Genomic DNA, 23,373 nt, shown 5'->3' with positions numbered 1-23,373 from the left:
CAACAAAATTCGATGCGTCTGAGAAACTGATGTGAGATTGGAGGAAGCAAAAAGATGTAAAAAAAAAAAAAAGAAAAAGTCAGGGTCTGAGTTTATGTTCAGTTTCGGTAATCAAGTCTTTTTCTTTATGTGCTTTAATAAATCTGCCTTTATGTGTGCACCAGTTCTGTATTTAATCATTAGTATAATCTGTACTTGTATTTTAACTGAGAATTGTACACAGCTCTCTCAGTGAAGAGTGCTATACAGTCAATGAAGAGCACTATTTTTTTTTTTGGTATACTGTATTAATCCCCAAGGGGAAATTCTCTTTTATGCAAACCACAAATTACTCAGAGTTTTAGGGACAGAGCGGCGGGACATCTATTTGCCCCTGGAGTAATTGCAGGTTAAGTGCCTTGCCCAAGGGCCCAACGGAGTAGCATTCCTTCTGTCACTGCCAGGATTTGAACAGGCAACTTCAAGTCACCAGCCCAGAACCTTTAGCCACAGAGCCACCATTCCTAAAAGAAAAAGAAGGCAGCATCTCAAATAACTTTAGAAAAAGGAAATAATACAAAAAGCTTTGCTACATTCCACAGAAAAGCTTAAAAAAAGGAGTGTTGGCAATGGTCAGTTAAATTGTTAAATTCCCAAAATAACAATATATTCCTACAAACCAGAGGTCCAGTAGATCTCTGTTGGGAAAACCGCGAGTTGGATGAGAAAAGCATTGACATTTTAAACATAAAAAACCAACTCTTTTCCATAATTTACTTCTATACCTATGTGTGTTATCTTATTTCTGAGCAAAACTTTCAATTAAGTTACACAGTCAAATGTTATTTTTTAACAAGTGTAAAAAGGGGAATGCAGTTTTTTTTGTTACCACTTGTTCTCAAAGCAATGTGCCGTTCACTGATTACATACTTCCCTTTGCTTCTCCTAAACTATCTGCATTGAAGGCAGCTTAGAACACTTCCCTTATAGTCAAGCAGAAGTTACTGCACTACAGCAGCTTAAAGAACAGTTATAAAATGCTAAAAGCAGCACACTCTCATTTAAATTGTTAAACTGCAACCTAAAACTTTGCTCAAAAAGACATTTTGTTTCTACTAAATACTTTAGCAGTAGTTTTCTTCACAGCATTTATCTTCTGTCCTGTGAATTTATATAAAATAGCCGGTTCTCATTTCAGGATGTGGTAAGGCCCTTAATTCTTTTTTTGTATGTGCATTTTGCGCAGAAGTGCTCGGTCTTGACACTGATGAGGTCAGCCTGAATATTTATTATTAGAATAACACCTAAAAAGGCCACAATAGTTAATTTAAGGTTTTTCAGCAAAACCAAAAGAAAAAAAAAACAATTTCAGAATGCTGTCTACAAAAATGCTAAAGATGCACAGAATGCCCTTGAAATAATAACTTGAGTGGTGGCATTCTTCAAAAATTGTAGAGAATAGAAAATCTCACTTCTAAATGGCTGACTTCAAATGAAGAGTGGATGAGATCAAGTGTTAACAATGAGATAGGTTTGTAGAAAGAGGTGAAGGCCCTCTGCTCGGGTGACATAATGATGGATGGAGATTTGAGCTCAGAAAAAGTAATAAGCTAAGAGGTGCCTCAATTCAAACTGCCTCCATTGAAATAATTAGGAAAGAATGGAAACCTGCTGGTACTGCTCAACTACTGGTGCTGGAACCTGGATCTTGGGAGTACAAAAGGTCCGCATGTTTCATAGAGACTAAGTAAAAATGCAACACTGATGTTGAGATACGGACAAACAGGGTGTGTGGACAGAGACAGAAAAGGCTAGGAAAGAGATCCTCTCATTGTATTATATGACACCCTCCAAATTGCAGTAGACGTCAAGGGACTTGTTTGGTCAGTTCAGCCAGAGAAATTCCCTTTAGCAAGGATGGATAAATATTCACTTCTGACTTAAAGGCCATTTGTTCTCAGTCAGTTCCTCCATGTCAGGATGTAAAATACAATAGGGCGAGATGTGAGGAATTCCTAAATATTGGCAAAGGGAGGCCAAAAGTACACAAAAGATGAGTCTCTTCCATGGGGATCCCTAAGGCCATGATAAATCAGGTGGTAAGCCCAACAATGAGGGTAAACTCAGATAATGACTTTTAAAATGCTGATTTTTGATTTTGAAAAGAAAATATGGCACATCAGCTGACTTACGTAAGCACGCCAGGAAAAAAATCTGATAAGAGTTATTAGTTGGACCCACAATTATGAACTGAATAAGCAAGTTTGAACAAGTAAGAAAATGGCGTGTCATTCAGGAGCTTTCCGGGACTTGCTTAGCAGGTTTGAAAGTTGAAGCATTTTTACATTTTTTGTCAATTCTTTAAAGAGTTTGCTATCAAGCTTTGTTTATTACATATTTATATAAGAGTGAGTCAAATTAAAAAATAACAGTGATAGTATGGTGTACTTACATGTACTGGTGGTGTACATAAAATATTTTGGATACCACTTTACAAACTGTGGATACAGTTGAACTCATAGACAGTAGATTTAACTCAAGCACTGACAAGATTCATATGCTATTGCTAGTTGATGTTGGATGTGGAGGGTCAATGGTTAATTGTAGTTCTATTTTCTTAAATGTAAAATTTTCAAAGATGTACCTGATATAGATTTAAAATCTGAGCTGAAGTCTCAAACTAAAATTGTTGGCTGCATTCACATGTGATAAAACTGTGGTGCTTTGCCAAAAAATTACAGTGTTATAAAAATATTAAATCATTATAATCTTTAGATAACACAGCTGTGAGGTCTGTTTTAGTGCAGTTAAAATACTAAGTACAAGCACGGAATGAAACAGATGCAGAAGCCAGGCTGTTAGCATATAACGATTCTGTTACAATAAGGGAAGGTGAGGAATAAATCTAGAATATCATTACTATGGTACTGAAGACATAAAGAATACCAGTGTTAGTGAATTTACAAAATAAAAACACATTTAAGGTCATACCTTCCTCATATGATAATACTCAGTCATCCAACCCCGCCCACTTCTGATCCCACCCCCATCTCATTTCCTGCAGTGATATGTACTTGTTTCAACATGCACAACTGGTGGTGTTTCGCTGTTTTGCTGTCAAGAGTAGTTCTTCAATGAGTGGGGAAAAAAAATATATATATATATATATATATTAAAAAAATGCATCAATCGGCAACAAGAACTGCAAGTTGCGAGCGTGAGCTTTGTCTATTTTTTGTTGCTAAGTTCATTTTTTCAGTTAAATTTTTCAGTTGTTTTGTTGTAAAACATGATTACAGTGGATTATGTGGCCAGCCCTATCTCGCGGGTGTGCGTGTGTCTCCCTCACACGCTTGTGTGTGTCTCTCGCGCGCGCATGTGTCTTCGTGTGTCTCTCTCGTGCGTGTGTGTGTGTCTGTCTATCTGTGTCTCTTGCTCTCTCTCACTGCACAGGGAATGCACAGGGAGAGGTTGAACATGTGCGGAAATCATCGGCTGGCACAAACCGACAGGGAAACTGGCTTGTTCCTATATCGAGTGTGTGGTTCTGAACAGAGGGAAAAGTTTGGCATACTTTTTGGTCATAACCCGATTTGTACGTGTTCAGAGACGATCGTGAACCGAGCCACTGTATTAGGTTCCTAATGTGTAAAATTATAACACAATTTGATGTTTAATAGGATTTTTCTTAACACCTTCCATTATCCGACATTTTCGCTTATCTGATGTTCTGCCGGCCCATTTATGTCGGATAAGCGAGACTCTACTGTATATATTGAATAGTTTATTGTCACATAATGCAAAGAGTATGCGACATGTGTTTCGCCCTAATTCTGGGCTTATCAGGCGTACACACTCACTGCACCCCCTCTCGGGGATTGAACCTTGGCCGTCAGCATCAGAGGCGAAGCCTCTTTATGTTGCGCCATGGCGTGTGGTTCACTTATTTGATTGCATGTAGATCGGGGTAATTATATTCATGGCATTCGTAGTCTGAATCACAATCTGATTGTATGGGTGGTTACCTACCAGGTAACGCTTGTGGTTGGTTTGCAAGTCGGCAAACATCCGCCATGGTGCCCTCTTTCAGTTGTGAGAAGCAGATCATAGAATGTTGAATAGTTTAATGTCAAATAAAGCAGAGTACGCGACACGTCTTTGGGGTGTGGGAGAAAATCCAGAGTACACGCAAATATGACGAGAACATGCAAACTCCACAGAACCTGAACTCACAGCAGTGCAAACCCGCATATCAGTATGAATGAACATTAAGCAATGAATTAGAAGAACTACCAGAATAATGCAAATAATATTCATTATACTGTCTTATACTGTATCAGGTGTGTGTTCTTATTAGGATAGTGCTTCTTCTAAGTTTTATTAAGCTGAGCTCTGAACCACAATACACATTCACTTTGCTTGTGGTAAGTAAGCTGTGTTAGTGCTTTATCTTCAGTTTACTTTTTCATCAGCAAGTTCAATATGCAACATTTTTTGTCTTGACTTCTAGCTAGTGATCACCTTATAGGTTTATTATTGTCACATATCTTGTAGCACTGTGTTTAGACAGTTCAGTATGGAGGGTGAAGAGGTGACTTGATATGCATAATGTAGTTCACTGATGGAGTTAGGCAAGGCCTCAGTTAGAATACATCTACTAACAGGATACATAGTGGAAAAGTAAATCCATACTGAAGAAATGATACAGCATTTTATCACTAAACATTTGAATGCAGTGGATAAATTAGCAGTTACCTGCTGTTTGCTTGCTGAAGCACTAAGAAGATCCAAGAGTCTTCTAAGGTCTGAAGTCTCTCTGTTAATTTTGGGAGAGAAAAAAATGTAATGACAATCTGAACAACATTATTAGCACCAGAGAAATTAAAACTACCATAAAGTATATAAAAGGAATTTGCCATTGTGCCCATCAATCTAAACTCAATAACCCATACTTTTAAAGTGAAAATATGTTTTCAGAAAGGTTTGCAAATTCATTAAAAATCAAAAAAATGAAATCTAAAATTCATAAGTATTTAGTACCTAAATTCTGTACTTACTAGAAGCCCCTTTGGCAGCAATCAAGTCTTCTTAGGTAAGACTCTACAAGTTTGCACACTGAATTTGGGAATTTTATCCCATTCTTCCTGGCAGACCCTCTCAAATTCCATTAGACTGGATCGGAGGGTTCTGTAAACTGCCATCTTTAGGTCTATCCACAGCTTTGGCTGGGCCACTCAAGGACAATCAGATTTGTCCTGAAGCCACTCCAGAGCCGTCTTGGCTGTAGGATTTGGGTCATTATCATGCTGAAAGGTAAAATTTTGCCCCAAGTCTGAGGTGGTATTTGGCTGCATTTATCCTTCCCTCAATTCTGAATAATCTCCCATTCCATACACCTAAGAAGCACCATGCTTCACTGTAGGGATGGTATTAGGCAGGTGATGAGCAGAATCCGGTCTTCAACAGACATAGTACTTGGAGTTCATCCCAAAAACGTAACTTTTTTCTCTGAGCCCTTAGAGTCTCTTAAATTCAATCTGGTAAACTCCAAGCAGGCTGTCATATGCCTTTTACTCAAGAGTGGCTACTGTCTAGCCACTTTACCATAAATGCATGATTAATGGAGCGCTGCTGAGATAGTTGTCCTTCAAATGGGTCCTTTCATTTCAACAAAGGATTTCTGAAATTCTGTTAGACTTATCATTGGGTTGTTGGTCTCCTGCCTCACAAACGCCATTTTGCCAAGTTATTCAATTTGGCTGGATGGTCAAATCTAGGAAGAGTCCAGGTGCTTTCAAACTTCTTCCACTTCAATTATTGAAGCCATTATGCTCCTGGGATAAAGTAAAAGCTTCAGAAATGGTTTTATCTATGCCTCGCCACAATTTGATCACAGAGGCCTACAAAGAGTTCCTGGACTTCATGGCTTGGTTTTTCTCCTGGCATGAAATGTGAATTGTGGGACCTTGTATACACAGGTATGCACCATTCTGAACTATGTCAGATGAATGAAGGTTGTACCTGAGCATAATTTGGAGTGCCATAGCAAAGGGTCTTCCATAAATGCCTATTTTTCCATTTGTAAAATGCCTAGTCAGCAACACCATAGGTAAATATGAAATATCTATTAAATCTAAATAAATATAAACACATATACTCTTAACATTACATAACATTCTCAAAACTGTTTCATCTAATTCCGGATTGCAGGGAAGCTGGCATCCGGCAAAAGGCAACAGCAAACTGGGAATCATCAAGCAGTCTAATCTGTTTTAGAGGAAGTCCACATGGACAGAGAGAGAATGTGCAAATTCTAAACAGATAATAAAACAGCCACGATTTGAACCAGAATTCATGAGGCAATAGTGGTAACCATAGTGCCACCCAAAATAAATATTCAAAATTCAATAAACTGACATAAATATCTATACAGGTGATGGTTATAAAATTAGAATATCATGACAAAGTTGATTTATTTCAGTAATTCCATTCAAAAAGTGAAACTTGTATATTAGATTCATTCATTACACACAGACTGATGTATTTCAAATGTTTATTTCTTTTAATTTTGATGATTATAACTGACAACTAATGAAAGTCACAAATTCAGTATCTTGGAAAATTAGAGTATCAATTAAGACCAATGCAAAAAGGATTTTTAGAAATGTTGGCCAACTGAAAGGTATGAACATGAAAAGTATGAGCATGTACAGCACTCAATATTTAGTTGGGGCTCCTTTGGCCTGGATTACTGCAGCAATGCACCGTGGCATGGAGTCGATCAGTCTGTGGCACTGCTCAGGTGTTATGAGAGCCCATGTTGCTCTGATAGTGGCCTTCAGCTCTTCTGAATTGTTGGGTCTGGCATATTGCATCTTCCTCTTCACAATACCCCATAGATTTTCTATGGGGTTAAGGTCAGGCGAGTTTGCTGGCCAATCAAGAACAGGGATACCATGGTCCTTAAACCAGGTACTGGTAGTTTTGGCACTGTGTGCAGGTGCCAGGTCCTGTTGGAAAATGAAATCTGCATCTCCATAAAGTTCGTCAGCAGCAGGAAGCATGAAGTGCTCTAAAACTTCCTGGTAGACGGTTGCGTTGACCTTGGACCTCAGAAAACACAATGGACCAACACCAGCAGATGACATGGCACCCCAAACCATCACTGACTGTGGAAACTTTACACTGGACCTCAAGCAACGTGGATTCTGTGCCTTTCTCTCTTCCTCCAGACTCTGGGACCTTGATTTCCAAAGGAAATGCAAAATTTACTTTCATCAGAGAACATAACTTTGGACCACTCAGCAGCAGTTTTGTCTTTAGCCCAGGCGAGACGCTTCTGACGCTGTCTCTTGTTCAAGAGTGGCTTGACACAAGGAATGCGACAGCTGAAACCCATGTCTTGCATACGTCTGTGTGGTGGTTCTTGAAGCACTGACTCCAGCTGCAGTCCACTCTTTGTGAATCTCCCCCACAGTTTTGAATGGGTTTTGTTTCACAATCCTCTCCAGGGTGCGGTTATCCCTATTGCTTGTACACTTTTTTCTACCAATCTTGTCCTTCCCTTCGCCTCTCTATTAATGTGCTTGGACACAGAGCTCTGTGAACAGCCAGCCTCTTTAGCAATGACCTTTTGTGTCTTGCCCTCCTTGTGCAAGGTGTCAATGGTCGTCTTTTGGACAACTGTCAAGTCAGCAGTCTTCCCCATGATTGTGTAGCCTACAGAACTAGACTGAGAGACCATTTAAAGACTTTTGCAGGTGTTTTGAGTTAATTAGCTGATTAAAGTGTGGCACCAGGTGTCTTCAATATTGAACCTTTTCACAATATTCTAATTTTCCAAGATACTGAATTTGGGACTTTCATTAGTTGTCTGTTATAATCATCAAAATTAAAAGAAATAAACATTTGAAATACATCAGTCTGTGTGTAATGAATGAATCTAATATACAAGTTTCACTTTTTGAATGGAATTACTGAAATAAATCAACTTTGTCACGATATTCTAATTTTATGACCGGCACCTGTATATACATACATACTGTAACGTGCGAGTCCCTGTCATGCACCCCAAAAAATGAGGCTAAGTCTCAGTGCTTTAGCAAAACAAACTTTATTCAGCTTGAAACAGGAACAGCATGGTCATTTATTGTAGCGGGATCTTCCGCTCTCCAATACGCAGACACAGCAATCAGGCAGGGTCATGGTCATGTTAGTAGCCAAGTAATGCTGTTCCCTGCCTTTACAATGTTCCTTGCATCACCCATCAACGACAGGTGCTGATAGCGCGACCGCAACCTTTTCGGATTTATTTTTGCAGCAGGCTGCTCCCGCGCTGGGAGCCTGCAGTTGCCCTGGCAACCGATAGACTGTCTTCGATAGATGCGTCAATCACACTTTGGGATGCTCTTTAGAGTTTAGCAACCTTAGTATATAATACATATACACATACATTTTATGATAAATATGCATTAATATAACTACATAAATATAATCAATCTACAACAAATGTAAAAATACATTACATTTTACATTATAAGTGTGGTGTTGCATAGACTGTGTGGGTAGTTCTAGTTGATAGATGTGATTGCCTGCATTATAACAATCGAGAAAATATTTTTCCACTGATTTTTGGAAACATTTTTTGGGTCACAAAAAGAGGACTGAAGCATCAGTGCATTGCAGGACACAGTCAGTCAGACCAGGCCACCTTACAGCCACCAATCCATCTCCTGCACGTATCACTGGAGAAAAATCTTTCAAAAATTCATGCAGATGTGCAAACTTGACATAAACAGGGACCGAGCCAGGACTTATAGCCCGCCACTTGAAGCATGAGACAGCAGCAATGACTACTGCAGGCAGATCACTAAATATGAAATGGCAAAGAGATATTGTGTTGTCAACATGTATTAACTGAAAATACTACAGTTAACAAAATGATTCCGCTGCTGTAAAGGCTTGATTCTGAAATGGAAGTTTAACAAAATGGTTTGGAAATGCCATCCCACAGTCAAATGTATTTTTGCTATAAAGAGTCTGTGTGTTATTAGGTTACTTGGCAACTGTAAACTGGTGGGTGTACACATGCGAGTGTATTCTGAGATGGTCCCACTCCCATCCGGGGTGATTACTACCTTACACTTAATGTTGCAATGGTGACTTACAGTTCCCTAGAATATTCAATTGTATAGAGATTTTTCTTTTTGGATACTGAATGGATGGATGATAGAACAGAAGCGATACGAGCAACAATTCATACTGTCAAAAAATTAAATAACAAAGCTGAAAACACAAGCTGCCTATAATAACCTGAAAGGCAGTGTGCATAATGTTACCTTCATCTTGTTCTAAAACATTTTGATTATTTAAATGGCATGCATTCCAATGTACAGTTAATGTGAGAATTCCATTCCTTCAAGAAGACATATTCATTTTCTTCTTACTAAATGTCAGTAAAGAGCACTCTCACCTGCACGAGTGCCTTTGTTCTTTTGGTTTCTTATCTATATGGTGTATCAGATGTGGAAATACGGTATGTGTCTGCTTTGTTCTCTGAAGTGAAACCAGCTAATTGGCTTATCCTTGTCACAGCTGTGATAATTTAAAAATAAATGCAAACAACCTTTATTGTGTGTAATCTTTGTAAAGAAAACTACTGCGAAATAACCATTTTCAGTTTTTCATTCTTAAAGCAAAACACAAAACATCCCCAACATGAACAATAACTGGTACTGTTGCATATAAGGAGTGACAGTAACAGTGGGTTAGCTCCATGTTTCTGTTGTGTCCAGGAGCACCTTGAACCCTCCACCATCTGTAACGTAACCAAGGGATGAGCATAGCAGATGAGGAAACATACAGCCAGACAAGAGAGGAAGAGAGGTTGGGAGCATGCGCTGATTTTACAGCACATTACTGCACCCACCACACAACAAACCACCTGAATTGGGACCCAAGTGCAGCTGTGCAAAAGGAGAAACCTCGGCACCACACTGGAACTGTTTGAAGGTTTTTTTTTTTGTTTTTTTTTTTATGGTGGCTGGAGTACTAATCCTGTCACCAACCCCCATGTGTTCCCCGCAAGTTAGAAGACCTACTTTCTGAGCTGGAGGCAGATTGATGTCATACCCAGAACGAAGCAATTACAGGTTATGGGCCTTGCTGAAGGGCCCAACAGAGTAGAGTCATTTCTGCCATTTACAGGATTCAAACAGGCAACTTTCTGAATGCCGGTACAGATCCCTAGCCTCAGAGCCCCCACTCCGCCCTTATATAGTTTTGCATTCTTAAAGAAAAACACAAAATGTCCCTAACGTGAATAATAACTGGTACTGTTGCACATAAAGAGTGACAGTGACAGTGCAGGTTGGCTCCATGCTCCTGTTGTGTCCAAGAGCCTTTTGAACCCACCACAATCTATAACATAGCCAAGGCATGAGCATACAACCAGACAAGGGGTAGGAGTAAAAAGGTGCTCAGTGCTTTTATTAAAAGCCATTCCAAATAATCATTGTTCAAAAAGTGCAATGCTAAAGGTTTTTATAAATAAACAATCCATAAAAAGTGTCCAGTGGAGGTTACAATTCCCAATAAATAAATTAAAAGCAAGGTTAAAATCTCACAGGAGGCAGAAATCTGTCCTTTAAAATCAAGTCCCCAGAGTTTCCATTTTAAAAATTAACGTCTCTCTGGTTTACCCAGCTTGGGTCTTGCAGCCCAGAAAGACGTCAAACCAACAAGCGCAGCCGACCTTCCACGGGAGCAGGTCCCTGCTCTCCCATGGCTCCAGCAGGGCTCCCAATCCAAACCCAGCCTTAGGTCCCAATTGTCCATGGTTCCGATAGGTCTCCCCCATCTGAGCCTCGCCAACTCCTGTTGTGTTCCCGGACTTATTTGGCGACTCGCACCATCCAGCACCTCATCACTCCAGTTCAATCAACAGCTCAGCCAGAGAGACTCACTTCAGCAGCGCCTGAGCATTGGCCACACACTCCCTTGAGGGCTTTCCTTGTGGCTGTCTGCTTTCTCTCTCGTGCTCACTATCACCGGCACCCTCCTGTCTTCCTTCTCCTGCTCCCAAACCCCTCTCTCTCTCTCTCATGTCAACTGGATGATAACAGACATACAAGACCACAAGATCACCCCCCCACCCTACCCACAAGGGAGTGGGTTAGGGTTGATTTCACCCTACAGTATTTTAAGTCGACCTTTGAGAAACGTGTACCAAGTTTCGTGAAAATCGCTCCAGCCGTTCAGAAGTGACTTTTATATATATAGATTATTTGTGTTTAATTAACATTAATAAAAATAAATAAAAAAGAGAACAGAACTGTTGAGCCTTCATCAGCCACATCTCACTACCATAACTTACTACTCCTCACACAGCTGGATGGTTATTGTCATTGCCACTGACAGACTGAGAAGATCATTCCTCCCACACATTATGCGACTCTTCAATTCCACCCGGGGCGGGTAAACGTTAACATTATACAAAGTTATTGTCTGTTTTACCTGCATTTTTATCCCTCTTTAATTTAATATAGTTCTTTATGTATGCAGCTGCTGGAGTATGTGAATTTCCCCTTGGGATTAATAAAGTATCTATCTATTGAAACAAGCCATTCTGGAGACTGTTTTAATAAATGTACAAACTCACTATCCTGAACTGTGAATTAAAGAAATTATAAAATAAGAACTTTGATTCAAATCCAACTATGTTGATGCAGAAACCTTGATAACCTTTAAGAAGAATCTGGATGAGATACTGAGACAGCTTAGCTATTAGCTAAAATACATGGGCTTGATGGGCTGAATGGTCTCCTCTCATTTGTCAAATCTCTTATGTTAAGTTTTTTAACAAAGTTAAGACCGACTAGCAAGCATTTTGAACAGTGAACTAATTAACTAGCTACAATAAAAATAAGCCACAATTATGTTTTTTGTCAAACCAGCCATACTAGAGATTGTGTGTTCAAAGTCAAATGGCAATTTTAGCTGCTGGAATCTCTAATTGACACTTTGCGTGTTTGAACTGATAATAGTACGCAGTTCTAGGTATTGATTAAGCTCTGAATCATAAATGAATTAATTTTGTAGCCTTTGCTGAAATCTTTTAGAATCCCAAAAATGAACAGATTGTTAGATATGTCAGTTATTATTTTTGGAATGTGAACCAAACTTATTTATTAGCCTGAGGTAATGAAAATTAGTATGGAAATTAAGGAACACAATTTTGTAATATAAACATGATCAGGGTTTTAAAATTATCAACCATTAATGCAATCACTGTTAAAACCACATTGAGAGACAGCTTTAAGTCTGGGATAAATGCTGCACAATTTAAAAAGACAAACAGAGAGACAGAATAATTGCTGCCATCACCCTGACAGGACACCTGCACAGCCCCTGAAATTGGAAGATAACAAGAGCTCTGCAAACTGAAGGAACTATTTAACAGCTATGCTCCCCGGCTTGAAGGGTCTCATCCTCGTCATCATCCATATCCTTACAGAAGTATATATTGACTCTTTTCTATACATTTCATACTTTTTGCTACCATTGGTTGTACTGTACCCATGACTTTGCCCTGGATAAACAGTGCAGGAGGAAAACAGGCTTCCCAGCTGGGATCGAGGATGGTTTCATACCCAGACACGAGGCCAGAGTTGAACGACGTGGATGGAGTTGTCGGCGGGATAGGAAAATAACTTTGTGTCCGACCAGCATGATATAATGGACAGACTGAGTGAGGCCAAGGATTTTGAGTGGTTTCATTCCCCATACACCAGCTGGCAGTGGTCCTCGTATGGGAACCCAGTCTGGACACCCGCAGGGGTGCTTGGGAGATGGGAGTCCAGAACTGCAGCGAGAGGGGGCGCTGCCAGGGGAGGACCTCCCTACTTTCTCCATGGCCCAGAAATACGTCCAGGAAGCGTGAAACCAGAAGCATTCCCAGGTCCAACTTTAAAAGGAGTTCACTTCCACAAATGGATGAGTCAGAGTCGGGAGGCAGTTGGCAACACTCAGCGGAGGAGAGAAGGAGGAAGAATTATTGGTTTATTATTCATTTACTGTATAATCTTGGCACATTGATGGAAAAAGGTTTGTAGAAGGTGCTTGGTGTAAATAAATGCCAGTTACTTTATTCATATAACATCTGGTGTTATACTGTGTAATAGATTTGGAAATCTCTGGTCCCCCCTGTTTGCTATAGTTTGCTTAAGGCAACGGTCCATGTGTAGGTAAAACTGTACACAGGTGGCACAATAAAGCAGATATATTTAGCATTCATACACACACCATAATTCACTATAATTACCTAACATAGATAAACCAAAATAACAAACAGAGGAACTTCCATGATAATATGGCTTTCGTGAATTTTTCCCTTCAACGTCACAGTGGCCCCTTTAGAGATCAGATTTGGGTAAATCTTCCAGAATGTCTTCAATGTCCCTAGATACTAGATGTTATGTCATTTCTTAACCTACTTAATCTAGACCAGGGTTGTGGGAAATGGCAGGAGTCTATCCCAGCTAGCATAGGGCACAAGGCAGGAACAAACCCTGGATAGTGCACCAGTCCATCACAGTGCAAACAAACACACTCACACACCCAACACACATTAAGGCCAATTTAGCATTACCAATTCACCAAATCTGCATGTCTTTGGCCTCTGGGAGGAAACCAAAGCACCCAGCAGACACACAAGTAGACATGAGGAGAACATGCAAACTCCACACAGGGACGACCTGGGACACCAATCCTGGTCTCCTTACTACAAGGCAGCAGTACTTCCCACTGTGTCACCAGGCCACCCAATACCAAATATCCTTATATATAATTTGATACTATCCATATGTATGGTGTTCACGTCAAAACCTTGACTCAATACAAGTTAAAACTATGCAATGGGACTCTGCCTCTGTAGTTAGAACATAACATGGCAAACGCGGACGCAGAATTGCATGATTGGCTAAGAATGTTCGAATGCTTCAGTGACGCCGCTGGACGGCCGAATATAGTAAGTCGGTGTTGGTTCGAGCAGATAACAGTAAGTTTGGTTGGTTTTTGGAACGTTGGTTTGGTGGGCCGTACTTTCCAGGACTAACATCGTCAACTGACTTAAACCCTTCGACAGCTCCGGATCCGTAAGTAATTTAGAACATATCGCTATTTGCTTGGTATGTCGAAATCTATTTTTGGGCAGTTCAATATTAGCATCTATCCTTCTGACATCTATTGGCAAACTGAGTAATGACAGCTGGGTATTAACAACGGTCATTTTTTAAATTTTAGCTGATCTCAGATCTAAAATGACCATGCCAACATAATTAATATTCCGACTCTGATTAGAGTCGTAAAATACGGTTTGTTTTGAAAATTTGTTTGCCGGAAAAAAATCAAATGAGGTGCGCCGAACAGCTGAGATCAAATCTCACAGCCCCGTTTAAACAGGAAGTTCTTCATTACATCGGTCGAAAAGGTCTATTTTAAGCACAAATCAGTGTCAAGATAACAAAATCATTTCAAGGACTTAAAGAAACAAATAATTCTTTGCAGCGAAAGTAAAGATTTCACAAACATAGAATTTGTAGCCCGATTCGATTGGGCTCCCAGTCGCTAGTAAGCAAATAAATGTATTAAATGCATACATGCAAGTAATAAAATAACAAATGACAAAAATAGCAGAAAATGCTGCTCAGCTGCAGTAAGGCCCTGACACTGCTTGAGGAAAACAAATTTGACTTTGTTTAAATGACAGTTTGTAAATGTTAGTGGGACAGCTGGTTGGAGCCTGAGACTTGACCAGGTGAACAAATAATATCTGTGTGCCAAATGAGAAAACAGGAACATGGAGCACACAAAAGGCTTGGTCATAAAGAGATAACTTAAAACATTGGCAAAATAATGAGAAGGGGCAAGGCAAACGTCCAACTTGATATGGCTGCCTTCGTGTGCACTACGTTTTCTGAAAGATTTTCTATTAAAAGTTTGGTTTATCAAGAACATTTAGACGAGGACAGGACGTTAGCCCAACAAATGTCACCAGTCTCATTCAGTTAATTCTTCCAAAATAACATCCAGTCGAGTTGTGAAGGTTGCTAATGTCCTGCTGTCTGCCACACTACTTGGTAACTTATTCCATCTGTCTATGGTTCTCCGTGTGAATAAAAACTTTGTGCAAAATATACCCTTAACAAGTTTCCCAATATGTCTCCAAGTTCTTGTTGAATTCATTTTAAAGCAACAAACACCAGCAGCTCTGTAAAATGTGCAATGGTCATTTAAGAGTCTGTAAAAGGAGAAGAACTTAATTTCAAAGATATTCAGGAAAGAAAAAAAAAACATGTCAGTCATTACTGAAAATGTCTCGTAATGAAACAGACAAAACATATACAGTCATGGCTTCAGATCGGTCAGCTCAGCCATGATTTCAAATCACTCTTTAAATTGGCTTATTTGTGAGCAAAGCATAATGAACTATTTTTACTTAATATCATGCCACTCACGCCAAGTTCCACTATAAAGTGCCCTAGAAGAGACAAATAAAGTCATGTGTTACAAGAGACAGGCCAAAAAGTCTGCATCATCTTAAAACAGCTCGGACAGCAAAACATAAGTTTATTTTTTTAATTCTGGCCGTTCTGTATATTGAGTTGGATGTGCTCCTCAGGCACAGATTCACATTTCAGCTTTAACGTCAGTCTCCAACTTCAGCTGATAATAATGTCCCAATGGCAAGTTAGACTGTTATTTATTCACATTTTCTATAAGAACATATGGATTCAATATGATTTCTAAAATTAAACTGTTCTTACTTGTTATTTAAACTACTTAAGTGCACTGTAATGTGACTGTTATTCATTAAATATACTGTGTGGCCATTCCAGGACATCGCTAAAAAACAGAACAGAATAAAATAAAAAACTACAGTACAAGTCACAAGCTTATAGCATGTTCCACATTTATACTCCGAGTGTGTCCATATCTCATGTGTCCAACCAATAACACAGGAAAGGATTTGGATGTGACACTGCCACTAACTCGACTTGTATTTGTTTTAGAATAGTGGAGAACCACCAGAGGACCAGGACACCTCTTCCACCATGGATTACAGTCACTCCACCCCTTCCGCTTCCACACCAATACATAAATCACCTGACCCAGGTAATCCTCATCTATTCTGCACGATGAAATGCAGAGGACCAGCAGATGGAACATTTATCAATTGGAAAATGGATCAGAACCTAGTTTACCAAAGCCTAATCATAAACCAGAAAGAGGTCAGAGAGAGACAAACCACAGAATTGGAAACCAGAAAGTTGAAAAAGAATATGCGTTTCACTTAGTAGAGTTTTTATCCAAATTACGGATATCAAAAGACTCTTTGGGTCAGATTTGAAAGGTCACACTTGATGACGCAAGGCACCTCATCGTGCTATGCAGCTTCCATGGCACTAACGGGAATAACAACATGATGGCACCTGATTGTAGAAGAAAATATTGTCAAATTGTAAATTAATCATTACATTCAGGAAACATGTAACTGCAAGGAAGCAACAACAACAATTTATTTTTGTATAGCCCAAAATCACACAAGGAATGCCTCAATGGGTTTTTGACTCCTTAAGGAGATAAGATAAAAACTTGTAGGGAAAGGCAATTCAGAGAGAGAGACAGAGAGAGAGAGAGAGAGAGAGAGACCCCCTTCCAGGTAGTTTTTGGGGGGGAACCACACAGAATGGTGCTAAGGATGAAGTGCAAAACACACGTCAACATCATATTCTTCTTTTTCATTACTGCTTCCAACTGTTTATTATGGACATTAAATGGGGTCACCTGCTGGTGCCCAAATTATTCTTTAATGTCACAGTGTAATAGACACCAAGATTTTTTAAAAGCTTGTTGAGGAACGCAATTGGATTAAACAGGCTGAGATAACAGATAAATGGAAGATCTCTCCTAATCCATTAATAGCTGTCTTTGGTGTACCCCGAGATGGGCTTAAAGTGGAGAAGGACAAACAAACGGTAATTGCCTTTACTTCACTATTGGCACATAGACTTATCTTGTCAACTGAAAGAATCCTTGCCCACCTCTTTATTTGGTAGGAAACTGATGTTATATACGATTTGAAATTGGAAAAAAATCTAATTCTCACTCAGAGGATCTGTTTAAAACCTTTTTAATACCTTACAGGAGTAAATCAATAACATTTTAGAATAAGCATTTATATTGGGGAAAAGGATTCTCTCCCCATTTTTCCACTCTTAAAAGTTCTACTCTGGCTGTTGGCCTTGCTCTCTTTCTCATGGGTGGTGGATGATTTGAATTTAGCCTTGTCAAGTTTGACTCGCTTCTTGAATGGAATGTTACTTGCTTTTAAAAAAAATTCAATAAAATGTTAAAAAAGATAAATGGAAGATCTACAGGTTGATTTAATGAAGTTTGTATTGTGATAGACAAAATGGCTTAAGAGAAGATCAGTTAAAATGTGCAGCATGGAATAAAATTATAACCTGTGATGCATGGTTCAGGAATCAAATATACATCCATTCATCCATTATCCAACCCGTTATATCCTAACTACTGGGTCACGGGGGTCTGCTGGAGCCAATCCCAGTCAACACAGGACGCAAGGCAGGAAACAAACCCCGGGCAGTGCGTGCACACACACACACACACACGGGGAGAACATGCAAACTCCATGCAGGGTGGACCCGGGAAGCGAACCTGGGTCTCCTAACTGTGAGGCAGCAGCGATACCAACTGCACCACCATGCCACCCATCAAATATTCAACACTTTGAAATGACAGACTGAATGGTTTGATAGGTGCATGTGATTGGCACAGCTACATAAAGAAATTGCTCTTTGCCATTGCACATGATGAATGAGCAGAATCAAATAATTACACACAAGCTTTCCTATGGCGTGTTTAAATGTCATGGTTTATTAACCAAACTGTAAGCTCAACAGGCACTCAGCGGTTCATGGCCACCTAAAAATAACTGGGTCACCATAAATCAGTTGACCCATTTCCAGTGTAATAGAACGTTACAAGAATTCTGCACCCCTCAAGATTCATATCGTGTTATTTAAAAACAGCATCTTATGGGACTAGGCGCAGCACACTCACAGGATGTGGTGGTATCTCTGAGGGTCAGTGGTTAACCCTGCCTCTTGGCAGCCATGTCCATCATTACATCCCAGACTAACAGACGGTGAAAGGGCTCAAAGGAAATGTCATTAGTGTAACCAAAGAGAGAAACAACATCCAAATCATCTCAGCTGTCCTCAGCAAAAAAGGCTCCATTTCTAGACATTTTTCACTATTGACCAACAGAAGAGTGACAGGCTAAGAGACTAAAAACCAAGTCGATATATGCCCATACTAAAAGAGAGAGCCTCTTACTGCCAAGTGCTCCTTGACATGAATGGAAGTACACTCAACATAGGCACTGCTTCTCATCTCTTCACATTCATTGGCTAACTGCTCCTCTGTGCAGACTTCTTATTTTAGGTCGTTTCTACACTGCTATCACAATCTTACCTTTCAACTCTGTCTTTTGCTTTCTTCTCACTTGTCTTGTCAGTTTTTTTCACCTTTTTGTCTTGATCAGGCATTGTAGAATGGCAGACCGCCCAAGTTTATAGTTCATTCCTAAAACATTGATAAAGAAAGCTTACATTAAAATCATCCCACTTTATTAGTTACACTGTTTAAACAGAAGATTCATTAAGTGTGTAGTTAACATTGTGGTTAATGCTTCAGTTTCACATATCCGGTGTCTTGGGGTTCCTCATTCAAATGTTGTCCATGTTTAACGTTGCACGCTCTCTCCACCACTGTGTCGGATTCTGTCACACATCCCCAAAGACATGCTGGTTTAGTTAATTGGCCCTGTGTGAGTTTGAATGTAGGGTGTGTGTGCGAGTGGTCCTTGTGATGGACTGGTGCCCTGCCCTGCCCTGCCCTGCCTTTAACCATCAATGAACATTAACAAGCAGTTTCGAGAATGATGATAAAATATGAGGAGTAGTAATGTGTATTCTTTGTTCAATTGGTTTATAAAGTGCACCTTACACGTAGGACATGTGAGATTGCACCTTATGTCACAACTAGACAAGGAACACCTGGGAAAGCCCCCAAAAATAAGTGGCGATGAGACAATCTAAGCTTCCTTAGTGCGCTTTTTAAAAATACATGACCAAATTATTATTTTTTTTTTTTTTGAAATTTTATTAATTTTATTGCAATCATTGCATACAAAACAATCAATTTTTACAAAAAGTAAAAATAAAAATAAGTCGACCCCCATCCCTGAGAGAGAGAGCAAGGCAAACGGCGTAAAATTTAAGGCTTGTAAACATACCTAAATTAATAAGTCTGATAAACCAATAGAGATGAATGCAGAAGACAAAGAAATACAGAAATAATTGCTTCCTCTGTGCTTTAAGAGCTTATTTTAAAATATTACTGATTAGATCCTGCCATGTTTTGAAAAAAGTCTGTACAGATCCTCTTACTGAGTATTTGATTTTTTCCAATTTCAAATAGTATAACACATCGGTTTCCCACTGACATGAAAGAGGAGAGTTTGGGTTCTTCCAGTTTAGCAGAATAAGTCCGCGTGCCAAAAGTGTAGTGAATGCAATCTCAGTTTGTTTGTCTTTCTCCACTTTAAACACATCTGGAAGAACCCCAAACACAGCTGTTAATGGGTTAGGAGGGATTGTGAGACCAAGGCTGTCCGAAAGGTAATTAAAAATTTTGGTCCAGAATAATGTTAATTTGGTGCAGGCCCAGAACATGTGACCTAGTGAGGCTGGGACTTGGTTGCAACGTTCGCAGGTTGGATCATGCCTTGGAAACATTTTGGAGAGTTTTAGGTGAGACAGATGTGCTTGATATATAATTTTGAGTTGAATAATTGTATGCTTGCACATATGGAGCTTGAGTGAATTCTCTGCATTGCTACTTTCCACTCCTTTTCTGATATATTAATTGAGAGATCTTTTTCCCAGTTTCCTCTTGGATCTTTGAAAGGGAAGGACTGTAAAAATAATTTTATATATTGCAGAGATGGTGTCTGAGTCCTTGAGATTGACCAAAATTATTAATCGAAATAAATGCATAAGAAGTAAAACTATTTCATGCAATTAGTCTGGATTTGAAGTTGTTAAGTACTCCTTATGCCGCGAAAAAGTATTTGTCAGCTTCCTAATATCCTCTGTTTTTGCATAAAGTAGCAGTCAAACATCTGCACACGCCCAGAAATTTTCATGTTTTGGATAGAAATTGGTACCTTTTTTTTTTTATACAGTTAAATTGATTTTAAAATACAGGTAAGATATTACTAGTATTTCTAAGGGCTATTACTGCTTTGAAGGAATGTCAGTACCTTGTAGCCCATCTGAACAAAATAACAGGTTATAGCTGTGCTAATGCAAATACAAAGGATTAGAATCAGAACACTTTATTAATTCCAAAGGAAATTACTTACGTTACAACTGTACAGGTAGGCAAAGCCACAAGGAACACAAAGAGCAAATATAAAAAAATAAGCCTATAAAGTAAAATAGAATTTAAATATCAAAATAAATTACAATAAACCCTGATTTACTATGCTGTACATTTACACGGTGAATTAAATATAATTGATACTATACATCGGAGTCTCTTACCAACTCCCTAGTTTACTAAACAGAATAGAAACACAGAGCAGGAAGTATTTCCCATCATAATATTGCACATATAGGTGAAATATTGCACATTTTGAAAAAAAAAATGTTAAAAGTTATTCACATGAAAAACAACAGATGAGTTATTGCACATTTAAGTAGTTGAAAAATGTTCTGGGAGATCCATTATGGAGAGAGGAAACGGCTTATTGGGTGGGTGAGTGACTAGACAAGGAACTATAGAGTCTCGTGGCAAAGGAGAAGGATTTCCTGGGACGTTCAGTGGAGCACTTTATGTTAGTCAGTCTACTACTAAAAACACTTCTCTGTCCAACCACAACACTGGGCAGTGGGTGATTAACATTTTCAATAATAGACTGAAGTCTTGACAATATTCTCTGATCTGCCACAGTTTCCAAGCCATCCAGTTTCTCTCCTACCATGGAGCCAGCCTTCTGAATGTCTGTTTCCTTCATGCTACCACCCAACCCAAACCCCAACAAGAATGCCACAGGGCACAAAATGGCACTGATAACCACGCACTCACAAATAACCAATTAGAATTTAAAATGACTATTTAAGGATAAACTAAGGGAGTTTACTTTTAGAGCAGTAAAGAAGTGGCAGCTAAAAATGGGGCTTTGCAGTAATATGTGACTAAAATGATTAAAAAATGGTCACTTAAAGCCAATTAGCAACATTTGTTTATGTCTTGGCAGTATTTTTAAATCAATCTAATGGTATCTTGATATAACGGGTAAGTTTATTTTTATTCAACCCTACTACGAACCCATAGATTCAGTGCACAGTTACAGCACCTTTAGGAGTAATCATCACAATTAAAGGCTTCCACGCTTTCACATCACTCCTGGGGAAGTTTAGCACACACTTCTTTGAGAATTCTCTGTAATTCAGACACCTTGGTCAGTTTGGCAGAGTGAACTTCCTGTTTCAGGTCCTGCCACAGCATCTCTATTAGGCTTAAGTCAGGACTTTGACTAGGCCACTTTTGTGTTTAGGGTCTTTGTGCTGCTGCATAATTCAATTACACTTCAGCTTTAAGTCATGGACAGATAACTGGACATTCTCTTCAAGAATATTCTGGAAATGTACAAAAATCTTTGTTTCCTTAATATAACAAGTCTTCCCGGTCCTGAGTCAGAAAAGCATCACAGCATGATGGCAGGCCCTGTATGATGTTCTTAATGCTGAATGCTGCATTAACATTCTTTATCCAAAGAGTTCTACGTTTGACTGTTTCTGTCCTCTACACAATATTTCAAAGGGTTTTGGGATCATCCAGGTGCTTTTTTTGCAAATGCAAGACAAGCACTGATGTTACTCTCCAGTGTTACTGTTATGTGAGGTTATTTTGAAAGAATTAAGTGGATAGGACTGGTGAGCTTTGTTGGGCTGAATGGCCTGTTCTCATCTGGATTGTTCTAATGTTCTTGTATAGCAGAGGTTTCTGCCTTGCTGCTCTTTAATGTTTCCAATTTTTATTTTTTTCCATCATGGAAACACCACCATGGACCCTGGCTAAGGCTAAAGAGGCCCACAGTTGTTTGGATGTTCTTCTGTGATCCTCTGTGACTTCTTGAATGAGTGGTCACTGACCCCTTCTGGGAATATCCACCACTGTTTCAAATATCCTCCATTTGGAGATAATAGCTCTCTTTGAGGCACAATGGAGTTCCAGAATCTTAGAAATGGTTTGTAACCCTTTCCTTACTTCAACAACCTTTTTCCATGTTACCACATATACCAGGAGAATTTGTAAACTCGACAAAGACAGTAACTGGGTTTGGATTCAAAATAAGACTGAAGAGGGGTGATGTAGCAAAGCTAACCACTTTGCCTCCTTGACTGCAACTTGTTACTTTGAAACATTTATTTCAATGAGAGCATCGAATGTAATTTATAGTACATTTGCCTGAAATGTTTGAAAATATATCTATATACTTTAATGAGTTTTCTGTTCAGTGTAAATGTCAGACATCTTGGGGACCTTGTAAAACTCAGCTGATATTTTTGGATATATAAAGCAAAAAGGATTAATAGATGATTTATTTTAGAGAGTGGGGGTGAAAACAAAATATGCAGATGATGAAGTCAATGAGTCAGAGGAAGGAGGACTGGCGTGAAGCTGAGAAATGGCCGATTCGAGACAGAAGGGCACCAAAACCTCATTGAACGCCTAACGCACTTCCGCAGCTAGTGAAAGACAAAACATTACAAATGTGTAGCAGAATGTGTGTTTTCTCCCAGACTTCCAGGGGTCTTTAACTGGAAGTTTCGGTTCCCCACCATGATATACTTAGGGACTTTGTCTTGCTTTTGGCACACTGACCAAGTTATATTTTCTCATTTTATTTTTATAGGTCTTGTCTCAAAAAAAAAAAAATCAAGCTGCTTTTTTTGTTTTTAAAGGAATGCATCATGCCACAGTGTCTGTTTCTAAAGAGTTCCATATGTTGCACCACAGTTTTTCTGAAGTTAGCTTTCCTTCCTCTCTAAATTGAATTTTATAGTTAATACAAAACTCTTAACTTTCAGTTTGTTGCTCAGGTTACAACAGCTTTCAACTATCCGAGTGATTTTTTTTTTATTCAACATTTAGAGATTTTCAGTTGTCCTGCATGTTTAAAGCAGTTCTGATTTTTATTGCTAGGTATAAAGACCGAAGATCTAATTCTGCTAAAGT

General features: G+C 39.1%; 1 protein-coding gene across 1 annotated transcript in view; it reads right to left on the bottom strand.

Moving 5' to 3' along the window:
* The window catches only part of nek10 (NIMA-related kinase 10), a 214,625-nt gene that overhangs the window by 169,139 nt on the left and 22,113 nt on the right, over positions 1 to 23,373 (bottom strand). The window contains exons 3-4 of the mRNA XM_039737572.1: positions 18,538 to 18,648; positions 4,735 to 4,795 (exon numbers count right to left, since the gene is read on the bottom strand). Of these exons, the coding sequence (XP_039593506.1) occupies positions 4,735 to 4,795; positions 18,538 to 18,611 (135 nt within the window). The 5' untranslated portion in view covers positions 18,612 to 18,648. The remainder of the gene's footprint in view (positions 1 to 4,734; positions 4,796 to 18,537; positions 18,649 to 23,373) is intronic.

This window comes from Polypterus senegalus, chromosome 15 (genome assembly GCF_016835505.1).
Source record: "Polypterus senegalus isolate Bchr_013 chromosome 15, ASM1683550v1, whole genome shotgun sequence".
NCBI classification, from domain to species: Eukaryota; Metazoa; Chordata; class Cladistia; order Polypteriformes; family Polypteridae; genus Polypterus; species Polypterus senegalus.
The sequence above is the reverse complement of the archived record's forward strand: the minus strand, read 5'-3'. Positions and strand labels throughout refer to the sequence as shown.